Source organism: Cololabis saira, chromosome 6 (genome assembly GCF_033807715.1).
Source record: "Cololabis saira isolate AMF1-May2022 chromosome 6, fColSai1.1, whole genome shotgun sequence".
Lineage (NCBI taxonomy): Eukaryota > Metazoa > Chordata > Actinopteri > Beloniformes > Belonidae > Cololabis > Cololabis saira.
The window spans coordinates 7,393,263-7,407,107 of NC_084592.1; the positions used below are offsets into that span (position 1 = coordinate 7,393,263).

General features: G+C 38.0%; 1 protein-coding gene across 1 annotated transcript in view; it reads right to left on the reverse strand.

Moving 5' to 3' along the window:
- pdia5 (protein disulfide isomerase family A, member 5) overlaps positions 1-13,845 on the reverse strand; it is a 101,803-nt gene that overhangs the window by 53,937 nt on the left and 34,021 nt on the right. Inside the window, exons 4-6 of the mRNA XM_061723158.1 lie at positions 12,440-12,527; positions 1,944-2,027; positions 1,777-1,822 (exon numbers count right to left, since the gene is read on the reverse strand). Of these exons, the coding sequence (XP_061579142.1) occupies positions 1,777-1,822; positions 1,944-2,027; positions 12,440-12,527 (218 nt within the window). The remainder of the gene's footprint in view (positions 1-1,776; positions 1,823-1,943; positions 2,028-12,439; positions 12,528-13,845) is intronic.

The window sequence follows — 13,845 nt, forward strand, 5'->3', positions numbered from 1 at the left end:
TTTTCAGTTATTTTATTTTTTTATATATGATGCGCTGACTGGAGAGCACTTTTAATTTTGTTGTTATGTATGTGCATAAGCTATAATGACAATAAACTATCTATCTATCTATCTATCTATCTATCTATCTATCTATCTATCTATCTATCTATCTATCTATCTATCTATCTATCTATCTATCTATCTATCTATCTATCACAAACAAAAGGATAGAATCTTGACCATAAAATAAAGATAAAATAGTTCAAACAATTGTTTTATTTTCCCAAACTATATTTTATTAAAGGCTGAAGTTTTAAATGATATTTTATTCATAAGTGCTTTAGTGATCTGCAAGTCATGCCATGACTTGTAAATAGGTTATTTTTATTTTATTCAGAAATGTCCCTTTTCTTTTCTCTTCTTTCTCTACCTCAAACTGCTGCACCTTAAATGTTGATTCTGTATCATAGAAATACCACATTTGATTTATTGTTTATTTTACTACCAAAGAGCGAAATTACCTGGAGTCAAATTCCTTGTTGGACAATGTTCGAACCTGGCCAATAAAGCTGATTCTGATTTGTGACACTGTTAATAGATTTATTTATTTGTTTTTAAGTAAAGATAAGTTGTCCAGGAGTTCAGTAAATACTGTAGGTCAGTTTGACCTTTTAAAGCTCAAACGAGTGTTGGACTGGACTGTAACCCGTGTATCCCTGTCCCTGTCAGTTTGTAAATCACAGTACGGTCCGTTCCTGAGGCCTTCTCTACTTCACCATCCGTCTCACTCTCAGCTGACTCAACTCAACGCGTCCTTTCTTAGATAAGACAGAAAAATATGTCTACGACAACAAACTTGTCACAAATGGTTCCGGGGGTCACAAATCAGCTGAGAACAAGTCGTATCTTCACATATTTCTTTTATGGGGATACATAAAAGGTATGGTCTGTAAACAGTATCCTTACAAAGCATCCCTATAAGGATGTACTAAATAAAACCCGGTCTTTGTACGTTTTGACCGTATAGAAACGTAATTCTCCTCAGTTGTGTGAAATAAGACCTGGAAACAGGCATTGTGGCATAGAATTGTCAAAATGGTTTAATTCACCGTACGAATTGTTACAGATTACTTTAGTAATACTGTATTTGAACGTTTTGACCGTATAGAAACTTAATTCTTGCCATTGTAAGAATGAGATGAACCTGCTGTACTCTACTGTCCTTACTTTTAACAACTTGTGCTTTTTATTATTTTACCTCTTTTCTTATCATTTTATTTAATTTTATTTGTTATTTACTGTTTAATCATGTCTTGCCGCTTTTAATGTTGATGTAAAGCACTTTGAATTACCTTGTGTTGAATTGTGCTATACAAATAAACTTGCCTTGCCTAAAACGTTTGAAGCCGATTCAGCAGAGTGTTGGCAAACTGGTAAATCCAGTTATTCAACTTTTACATCTTTTTTTTTTCTACCTCTACAACTGAACCCATATTGTGGGAAACCTTTCTCTCAAAGAGCTAAATATTAATCCAGGGAACCCAAAAATAGTCAGAAATACTCAAATTTCGGAGGTTTTTCTTCAAATCCGACTATCTGATGTGGCAGAAATGAGCAGTGACAGTTTAACCAAAACAAAGCCGCAAAGCGGGCGGATGAACAAAGAGCTGAAAGTCATTTTTCTGTATATGAATGAATAATGGTGGAAAATAATTATTCTGCGAGTCATTATTATATAGCAGATTGGAAAAACCTGCACAATGCATGCAGTGAATGCATGAATACAACTCTCACCTTTAGGGTGGCGGGTCTGCTGTACTCGGTGTGGAATGTCCCATCTCTGCAGCACAAAAGACACAAAACCAGGTGGAAGTGGTGAATGATGAATTTCTTAAGCGGCAAAAAATGGCTTTACTTTCCACAAAAAAGTGGATGTGACAGCTGAACGTGTGGGAACTCACTTGTAATGCAGCAGTTCTGCTCCCCCGTGTTTGGAGCTCGGGTCCACCTTCACTTTCTTGCAAAGCTTACGGCCCTCCGAATCCCTGAGAGACACAGCAAAGCAGAACATTTTCTTTTACTCATCCATTTTTAAAATCAGATACAATAATTTTTTTGAATTAAAATGAAAACTGCACGTACAGACTCAATTGTCTAAATAGACCAAATTATTTTGCTTGTAATAACAGAAAAAGATGTAGGGAAGAGTGACATGTTTAATTAAAATAATTAAATCAAAATTGAAAACCATAGCCTAAAGAGATATATTTCAGCAGAATTGACTTTGTAGTCATCAGTTCTATAAAAACGAATAAACGCTAGGATTTCACCACAAAAATTATTTCGATAAGCTTACAAAAGAGCTCATTCAAACCTTTTTTCTTTTTAAATCTTTCCAAATGTAGAAACCACCTCATTCACCTCTCTTTTCTTCAGCAACATCGCTTCGCATTTATCAAACTGTTGCGATCATCTATGAAAACATTGCTTTTGTTATGATTATGCTTTAACATTTACCTCTTATCCTTTTATAAACAACTTTATTCCATAAAAAGGATGCTGTGTTAGGAAATAACTACAATCACTTCACACACATCAGTTTAACTGCAAGTGCAGCTTTTTATGCAGCTATGTGTTGCAAAAGTGTGATCACACACACACACGCGCACGCGCACGCGCACGCGCACGCCTCTTGCCACCTACACGCTTTCCACTTGCTGCGTTGTGTCACTGCATGAAGTGCTCTCATGTCTCTGCAGCAGACCATGGAAAATACCGGTATGTATTATTTAGAGAAAGATAAGTAAAAGACTTCCCTGGAGAAAACGTCAGACGCAGCCAAAATTAAGAGCAATGTCTTTAAATGCAGTGGCCAGACTTACAGCAAGCTAAAACAAAAAATAAAATAAAAACCAGTATGGCAATGAGACTAACGTTGACGTTTTAGAAATCAAAATACTATACTTATAATAAATCTACGAAAGAGTATTAGGGCCATGCAGGAGAAAAAATATTTGAGAGGGGAAGATTTTTTTTTATTGTGCACTTTGAGAAAAAAGTTGAAATGTCCAGAATAATGTTGAAATACAATTTCGAGAAAAAAGTCAAAATTTCGTCAATAAAGTCGAAATTTCGAGAATAAAGTTGAAATACAATTTGGTGAAATGTCTCCTCTGGCCCATCAAATCCAGTTAGAGCGACTGACAGCTCTGCAGCAGCAGCCGTAACTAACTAACTAACTAACTAACTAACTTACATCCTTGGAGTGGAACGTTAAGGGTACGTTTCTGAAGTCATGCAACTGCATATGTGTGATATGTGTTTCAAATCAATATCGTAAAGCCAATTGACTTTTTTCTCGACATTTCGACTTTTTTCTCGAAGTGCATAATGAAAAAAAATCTTCCTCTTCTAAAATATTATTTTTATTTTTCTCCTGCCTGGCCCTAATACCCTTCTGTATAAATCAAATCTATGCTAGTCGTTTTTTGTTTTTTTTTACCCTTCCCAACACACGTACGCAGCTTCTTCATATTTGTCATAAATCCATGTTAGTCCGGTGTTGCTCATCTGAGGCTCTTTACTCAGCCCTACACATGTTCTGAGACAGCGTCCCCGTCAAAGAAGCGTGCAGGATGTCACAGTAGCCGACGTCTGATGGCAGATGGCAGCAGTCAGGGCCCAACAGGAGCAGCCTATCTGGAGATGACGGGAAGTCACCAGATTCAAGATCAGGGCCCTTCTTCCAACTCTTTACATGTCTAAATATGAACATACCTTTGCAATTTCTCCTCCGAGTGCATTTATACGTACTGGATCTACAGTAACCTCACAGCAGAGTCTGCTTAATAATTTGTAATTTAAACTACGCAGGCTAATTAGAGATGCAAGATCTTCATCACAATGCTGTATTTATGTTTATGTCAATACATTGTTAAAACAAGTGTTTATGGCTCTACGATATAGGCCAACAAGCTCCAGGTATTTGATTAAAGGACATTAGGAAAACAATAGCAGCTTTAGCCTTGTTGCAAGATAAGCACTGTTATTTTGGAGCTGTAGTAACACCAGCATCACTGGTGTTGTGGAGCGCACTGTGCAAGAGTTCTCTGCTGCACACAGACATGCATCGTCCATAAGGCATAATATTAACTTCATCCTGATGTTGCTCTTGTTCTTTAAAAACCAAAATAACACTTCAACAATGTAAATAATGTCTTCTTTGCCTTATGCCAAAGTGAGCTAGTAAATGCTGCGTTCTTAGCTAAACAGGACTGCAGTCATTTACAGTTTTATACATATTAGTTTTGTTTTCATTGGGCAAAACTCCTGGCAATAATTATTTCTAAAAGTTATATTACTGTACCCGGAAGGGGCTGTTGCTAAAAAAGTGTAATAAATTCAGCATCGATCTTTCAATGGATTAGCTGCTAGAAAATCAGACAGAAGGCCACCCAAATATTACATAAAAAGGTAATGCACATGTGCGCGCTTGACCTATACATTTTTACCTTATAGTCTTATAAAATATTTATTTATTCACTACAATAGTGCTTGCATTTATCATATACGATAAGTGGAAACCTTATTTACCAAAAATGAGTGCTCATTTTCTTCTGCAGAAAGAAAAAAAAAGTGCTATCTCTCACACTTAAATGGTTATTCAGTGATATCTGTATTGAATATCCTGCACCAAGGAGACTTTAGTCATCCAAGAGCAACTATATCCTAATATGTTGACCTTTTTACTTCCAGAATTAATTTTCACAAATTTAAATTGATACTGAAATTAGCCCTCTTGCTTACAATGAATGATGAAACATGAAGAGTCACATTTTATATAAACCTGTTGATCCCCAAGAAACAGAATTAAATCATGGAATACTTTAAGAGTGACCGTCCTATCAAGGCCATCTATAAAAATACAATCTAAACTACATCTGTAAAACAGTGAAAAAATAGTTTCTGTCTTTGCGTCTCAACCATGTTACACTCAGAATATTTGATACAACAAGGCAATCGAGTGAAAACATCTTAACAATTACTTGAAAATTATTTGAAAAAAAAAAAAAAGATATTAAATCTGGTTTGTACGGAAGAGTATCAGGGCCATGCAGGAGAAAAGATATTTGAGAGGGGAAGCTTTTTTTTTTTATTGTGCACTTCGAGAAAAAAGTCGAATTGTTGAGAAAAAAGTCGAAATGTCGAGATTAATGTTACAAGTACAATTTCAAAAATAAAGTCGAAATTTCGTGAATAAAGTCGAGATTTCACAATTTTTCTCAACATTTCAACTTTATTCACGAAATTTTGACTTTATTCTTGAAATTGTACTTCAACATTATTCTCAACATTTCGACTTTTTTCTCGACATTTTGACTTTTTTCTCGAAGTGCATAATGAAAAGAAAAATCTTCCTCCTCTAAAATATTAATTTTATTTTTCTCCTGTCTGGCCCTAATACTCTTCCGTAGGTTTAAGACAAAGAAGACACTATTGTAGGATTAACTGTGCATTATGCTTAGGATGAAGCCCTGCTTGCTGTAGAGCATTTAATTATGCTATTTGCTCTAAAAGTCAAGATCCTAGTGATAGTTTCACTATGTGCCAGTGGACCAGACTGCATATCTATGACCAGATTGTATGTCTGTTCTGTCCCTTCTACATTTCCAGTGGAGTAGAAAAGGGGGATAGTCCAGTTTTGTTCTCTCTTCCTGTATGAGATCATTCATCCCACTGGTGGATCCCAGTTGGCCAACACTCAGGTTGCTCTCATCTGTTCAAAGTGTGTCATTCTGGCCTCGGTGGCTCTCTTTCTTGGCAGAGCTGACCGTTCTCACGCTGTGATATGCACTTTACTCTCCTTCTCCCTCTGTTCACCGTGAGCTCTCAGCTGGAGCTTTGGTTTGGAACCCGTCCATTTGAGATTGGAGAGAAAAAATGCCAAAAGGCATAATGCATAGCTACAGAGCCCGGCACTGGATCCATGAGTCCAGCAGTGATAAGCCCGGTTCACTGTAGCTCCCCTTGTGGGAATCTGGCCCAGAATAAATCTCTGTTTAGCATTAGCACACTCTACAGTTGTGGAGTTGTTGGTTTAGAAAGGGGAAGATGATCCCACCGTCTTCCCACAGAAAGTCAGTGGGTAGAGATGGGAATTGATACGATTTTTACGGTTCCAATTCCATTTTCGATTCTGCTTACCGATTCGGTTCTTTAAAAATTCTCTTATCGCTTCCCATTGGGAAAAAAAGGACTACAATGAGGCAAATGACGCTAATATGATGATAGGGAGTGTTCACTAGTTAATTAGTTACCTGCAGTATTATTAGCCAAGGAAATGCTAACGTTGCTGATGCTGTTGGAAAACGCAACATTCCTTGATCATTATTGCTGCTGTGGGTGCAAATATTTTTACAGGTTGGTAGCATTTCCTCCCTTTGACTAAATATTCACTTAGCAAGTTTTGCAAGTTAGCCTGTTGTCGTCTTTTTTACTGAAATATAACCATACTTTCGTACGTCCGTATCGCTTGGGCGCCAAGTCTACTATCGTCTACTGGCTTACGCAACATGCGTGATGACGTAATTCATGCTCACTGGAATCGAAAAGGGAATCGTTTGAAAAATAGTCAAACAATTCCAAGGATTAGAAAAACACTGAGAACCGGTTCTGAACAAGAACCAGTTCTCGATTCCCATCCCTATCCGTGTCAAACAGTACGAGATACGCACCTTCGTACCAAAACATGGAGCCCAACACCTTTGACAATCCCTCTAAACTGGTTTGTATTTTTCCTTTTTCTCCTTTGTACACCTAGCCTTCCATCCTGGATAAGCTTGAGAGATTGTGGAAGCTGGAACGAGCACTAGATGTCAAAGGGGAATAAGGGGAGTCGTTTCCTGTTTTATGATACATTCTCTGGTGCAGAAAACGGTTTGTGCACTCGATGCCTTGACAGGTATGGTGAGACAAAAAAAGAAATCTGTGAAACTTGGCTTAAAAAGAACAAAAAGAAACAACAAGTTAAAGCCAGATTCGGAAGGAACAGAACAAGTCGTGCTAGGAGAAAACTGTTCATCAGGAATATCTATCATTTAGCATTTCCGTAGTGAGCCCATCAAAAAAGGTGTAGTGATTACAAAAACATGGGCCTGGGCTGCAAGAATCAGAAATTGATTAAATTCCATTCAACATCTGTTTTTCTTCTTGTGTCTAGTTTTTCTGAAGGGTGATTACTCAGTTTCTCCCTCATTGGTTGGGTTCCAACTAGGGCTGTACCATTTTGGAAAATAACCTATTTGCAATTTTTTTCCCCCTCAGTATTGCAACATAATATGTAATTGTTTTTCTTTTTCAATAAAACCTAATGGATCATTTTGATACCAACACATTATTATATACGTTTAGCATAAAAAACGTTGAAACTACGTTTGTATGGAGGCAACAATATTCTGCAAAATTTTGGGTAATGATCCCTGTCTTTGGCTTGTATGGTGCAATAGCACTCGGAACTTTAGCCATACAACTATCGTCCATGGCTATGGTTTGTTTGTTAAAACCTGCTGGAACAAGCTTGTAGTTTTACTCCGTCAAGTAGCAACATAAGCTCAGCTTGCTCTGAACACCGGATGTTGCGTGGCAACATCAGCGTGGCAGAACTCAGGGTTGAGGGTTCTACCTCTGATTTATTGCAAATACACAAGGGGGTTCCACAAGGTTCCGTTCTTGGCCCTTTATTGTTTACTATATATATGAATAATCTTGGACAGAACATTGTAAATTCAACTTTTCATTTCTATGCTGATGACACTGTCATATACTGCTCTGCACCCACTCCTGCAAAGGCTTTTAAATATCTACAATATGCTTTTGACAGGGTACAAGCACAGCTTTGTCACCTGCAACTTGTTTTAAATGCAGAGAAAACTAAACTTAAGTTCTTCACCACTTCAAAAACGGCGAGATCAACATTGACTGATAAAATATTAATGAAAAATGGTCAACAAATAGAGTTGGTATCTGCTTTTAAATATTTAGGATTTTTAATTGATGACCACTTGTCTTTTAAGGAGCACATTCAATATGAAACTAGTGAAAGTAATCTTTTTACCAGTAATTGATTATGGAGATGCTGTATATGAATGCATCTGTTGATTGTCTTCGCATGTTGGATAGTGTGTATCATGTTGGATAGTGTGTATCATGTTGGATAGTGTGCATCATGCCGCACTGAGATTTATAACAAACGGTGGTTCTCTCACCATCACTGTCTTCCCTACACTAAAGTAAACTGGTCATCGTTAGCTGCTCGTCGCCTCAGTCATTGGTATATGTTCATTTATAAAGCCATTCTGGGTAAAATTCCTTCTTATTTATCTTCTCTTTTAACATGGAAACAAGGGAGTTACAATCTCTGCTCAATGGACATTTTGCATTTGGTTGTTCCAAAAATAAGAAAGGAATTTGGGAAGAAAGCTTGTAGGTTTTCGGCATCAGATGCTTGGAATAAACTTCAATCCCAACTGCATTTACAAAACCTCATACCTGTGACTGAATTTAAAGCTCTGATGAAAACAGTGGAGTTCAGACTGGCTGTATGCAAGGGTTTTAATTAATTGTGTCTTTATGTAATTAAATTATTTGTTTGTTTTTTATTTTTTAATTCTGTAACTATGTTGCTGCTATCTTGGCCAGGTCTCCTTTGTAAAAGAGACGCCGATCTCAATGGGACTAACCTGGTTAAATAAAGGCTAAATAAATAAATAAAATCTTCCTTCAGTAGGGGTGTGTTGCTCCTCTTCTAGATTGAGTTTCAGCTGATTCAGCCTCAGACTGGTCTGGGCCAGAGCCGGATTAAATAAATGGACTACACTAGGCAGCCTGTGATTTTTGGGCCCCCCTCCATCGATGTTATTTATGAAATCTTAAACTTACCAAAGTTACTAATAAAACTTAATTCACATTTTACATAGCAAAGTCATAGTCAAGTTGGTTCTTTGTATTCCAAAATAAGTCATGTGTTGTATATTAAACAGTCTATCAGACTATTTTTAGATTTTTATTATTTATACGTTATTACAATGCTCTATTAAATGCTATTAAATTATCCTTATCTTATCGATTGTGAGCATTTTGCAGAAAATCTTAATTAAATGTGTTGATTAAATTGAATAGTTAAATAAGAAGTCAAATCTACAAAGACCAATACAATTTGCAGTAAGACAAAGTGTGCTGTAGTATGTATGTCTGTATGTGTATATGTATGTATGTGTATGCGTATGCAGAGCCGTTTGAGAGATTTGCGAGGCCCTGTGTGAAATAGCCAGGGGAGCGCGCGCGAAATTTTTGGGTTTTTCGGGTCGGATCGGGTGTCTATATGCGCAATTTTAACTCTCCAATTAGCAAAATACTGGATACCTTCCCCTGCCTCATCATCATCTGGGCTTGCCTCGACGCGGGGCCCCATGGCTGCTTGAGACCCGGTCGGATCGGTGATTTTTGTAACAAATTTATCAAATGTGCCTTTCAGAGAGGCATTAAACTCTTCCATTTTCTTTTGTTTTTTTCTTTTTTCATCCCCTGATGGAAATTTCCTGAATCTGTCTCGTTCTCTCGACATTGTGTGACAGTTTGTTCCAACTCCACCCGTCTGGATCAGAGCAGCTTGTGTCTGCGCTTGGTCTGATCAGTTGTATTGAACAACACACACGCGCATCATTTCACATATATTTATTGATATGCACAGACTAGTACACATTTAGGTCTGTAATGGAACGTGACTGTTGATATTTATAAGGAAAAAAAAAAATAAAAATTGGGGGAAAAAAAAAACGGCCCATAGCGCCAGGCCCCTTGGGGCGCCAGGCCCCGTAGGGTCGCACGGTTCGCACATCCCTTGCGGCGGCCCTGTGCGTATGTATGCGTATATATATATATATATATATGTATGTATACTAAATATAGTAATAATGCACATATATATATATATATATGCCTTAGGTTTTTACCGGCATGTTATCAACCATTAATATGTGTGCAGACAAAAAAAAAAAAAAAAAAAAAAAAAATTTTTTTTTTTTTTTTTTTTTGTCCCTCTGTCTGGGCCCCCCCCCCTGTCCGGCCCTAGGCACGTGCCTAGTCTGCCTTTGCGTTAATCCGGCTCTGGTCTGGGCAGAGGCCATCGTGCTACAGATAAGAGTTGATGCTCCACTCACTCTTGCATCACGTGACAACCAATCGCTCACGTTGGGATTTCAAAATCACCTTTTAACTTGTTCCCGCACTTGTAAAAGTCGCCCAAAACGCCTATCCAAGTTATACCCAAAGTAAATTGAAAGCTGTTGTTGAACCGTTTGAAGTACATGGATGGTTCTGGTATCTTTTGAAAGGTAACACTATGAAGTTCTTCCTCCAACTGTCAGAATCACTGTAACTGCTACTATAATTCAGTAATCTCAATTTGAACACACTGAAATAGAAGGTTTTTATTTCAGCCGGAAATTTGTTTTGTAATCAGATGTCTGCAGATGAGAGAATCTGTGTCTTATTAGCTTCAAAACACAGAGACACAGCCTGAAGCCTTATCTAGTGCAAGTTCAAATTTGATAACAATACCACAAAAAATTAGTATTTTACGCATGTTTTTGTAAGACTATGTCTTACAAAGAGTTTTATTATAACAATTATGTCCCATAAAGGGTCTCTGTGCAGCAACGAGTTAATGATACTGCGATATTATCGCAAATGCGATTAATCGTTCTGCCCTAGTTTCAAATGACTGAATGAGCAAATGCAGAGAAAACTTTAGTTTAAACCTTTCATGACACCGAGACAGAGGCAATGTCTCCCCAGTGTTTATGACAGTGACCCAAAACATACAGCCCACATTACTTGGATGTGAACAGTCACATAGATTATTCAATATGTGACAATGAGCTATACAGGTAGGTATATATATATATATATATACTACAAATCTACTGTAAATCAGAGCTGACACCAATACTTTCAACCATTGCCGTAATGATCCTGCTTTGTTATTGTGGCTTGATCGTTCTCCTGTTGTAAGTCATCTTTGGATAAAAGCGTCTGCTAAAATCTAATGAGCATCAAAATAAGTATACTATGAACCTTTTTAATGTATTTTATTTCTAAAAGCAAGATAAGTAAATAAGGCACACCCAGAAAAAAATGACTAAAGTATAAAAATTGTTGCTTTTTGATGTTCGCAAATATGCCATGAAAAACACAAAACGTTTGATAGAATATTCCTTAGCATGTTACTTCCCCAATACTGCCAAGCTTCTAATAAAATGAATATTGGACTAATCTTCTTGGTAAAACCACTAGTACTAGGAACTAAACAGACATTTAGGCAAAGTCCTCATACTTCTATTCAGGTGGATGTCAGGACTTTGGGAGGGTCATTTAGAAACTATAACGATGGCCTACTTTGCTGATTTCTCAAGAAGTTGTGATGAGTGTCTAGGGCTACTGCCTGCTGGAACATTGCGTTCTCAAGTGTCAAACACAGGCACTAGTATTAATATATTTTCAAAAAAACTGAGCAGAATTGACTAATAAACTAAATGGCTAATTATTTAAAGGAGCATGAGGCTCCTTTTAAGAAATGAGACTCTCTAGCGCCACCCTTCACCACGACGGCCGTTGGGGGTACTGCAGCCAACAGTGAAGCCGGCACGGGAGAACGGGGGGAATGCGCATGCAGTGTCATGTGACGTCACATCTGCAGGACAGCGCGGGAAATTCCGGCCCGGAATTGCAGCACATTTTGCAGCACACAGCCTGTTCAAGGCAACGGAGAGATACACTAGAGGGCTCATTCTTTTGGGTTTGGAACGCTTCATCTGACATTATTACTAGAAAACTTAAAACATATACGCATTTTTTTCATAAATCCTGCCTCAAGCTCCTTTAAGAATTGCATTATAAAACTATATGTAAATTAATCAGTTGCTTGGAAGAACACAAGCAAAGTGAAGTAAAAAGACAATTGGATATTTGGAAAATCATTAGGTAGCGCAATTTAAAGAACCATAATCTGGAAGACATTTAAAAAAAGAGTTTAGCATATACCTATATAATCATACAGGGGTTAAAAAAAAAGTTACTGAAAATTCTGAAAGGAGAAAGAACTGAAATTATGAGATGATAAAAGACAAGTATTGCATTAAGTGAGTGGTCTATCAGATTTTACCTTTACACTGAAAACTAGTGGAACACAATCATTTACACCCCAGTGAGAGTCTTAAATTGTGCAGATGGATGGCAGGAAAAACACTCAAGGGAGGAGAATTGCTCTCTCCTTTCAAAAGCAGTCGGAAAATTCCCTCTACAAAAGAGACTGTTATGTCAAAAAAGCCAGGAAGTCTTGGGATTATAAACAAACAAAGGTTTTTAAAATGATGTTTGTTAAATGAACCTCCTAACTTACCCACAGTTGACCCAGGCGATAGTCCCTTGGCCTTTAACTGTTTGAGCAACGTCGGACACCAGTTTCAGGTAGGAGTCCCCTGACGTAGCTGTGGACGGAGGAATCGTGATTAGCCTCATTACAAAAACTGTTCAATAGCTCAGAGCCGTGAGACACAGAGGACACTGTCATGTCAAACACAGGGAAGAAGAATTAAGTTACAGTAGAGCTCAGTATCTTGCTAAAGCAGCAAATGACAAAGAGAGAGATCACTGAGTTTGGGTTAGGGGGGCGATGGAAGAGCATTCTCTAGTACCTTTCACAGGACGGGTTCAGGGAAGGGGCTTGAGTTACACCAGCTTTCATCTTACAATAGTGTCACTATCCAGGAGATGGGAGGATTACACTGAGACACAAAGACTTTACCTGCTGAATCCAACTGACTTTTCAAGAAATGGCGAAGGAAAGCACGTTGTGTTCAAGGGAACTAGAGTTTCCACAGCTGCGGGCTACCTGCCACGTTATTCTGAGCTGTAATGGACGTCATGTGTGAAGCCATTCAAGACAACGGTATATGACAACCAAGTGTACACATCACCTTTGTCAGGGACAAAGTCTAACTGAGCTGTAGACTAATGCTGGATTCACACTGAAAGCATCAAAAATGGCCTGTGGAGGCTCAGGACTCCTGCATCGCTGCTTGGTAAAGTCTGCAGACGCCTGCAATGGCGGGGCTTCAAGCTGCAGAACTGGAGGGAACAAAGTGCATATAGTCTAGATCAGGGGTCGGCAATCCGCGGCTCTAGAGCCGCCCTGGTGGCTCCATGGAGCTTTTTCAAAAATGTTTGACCTTTTTTTCCTTTTTCTTCTTTTTATCCCTTTTTCCTCTTTTTTTCTTCCTTTTTCCCTTTCCCCTTTCCTTTTTTCTCTCGACATTTCAACTTTTTTTTTTTTCGATATTTCGACTTTTTCTCGACATTTCAACTTTTTTTACTCGACATTTCAACTTTTTTCTCAAAGTGCATAATGAAAAAAAAAAAAATCTTCCCCCAGTTATAACTAATTTAGAAACATGCAGCATGTGTTGCCTTCATTCTAAGGCTTATACAAGACTTTTAATTTTTTGCAGCTCCAGACATATTTGTTTTTTGTGTTTTTGGTCCAATATGGCTCTTTCAACATTCAGGGTTGCCGACCCCTGGTCTACATTTATCTATATAAAGCTGGACATCTTCAGTTTCCTATTTCACCATGGATCACACTTTGGGAAGCCTTCTTTATATTTTAGGGTTATTTCCGCGTAGATAAGAGTGAGTTTGATCCTTAACCAGGTTGGTCCTGGATCAACATCAACCGTCATCGTTGGTCCTGGTGAAGCTGCAGTCTGTCTGCGGTGAACACTGACACACCGGGTCCCAGCGGATTTG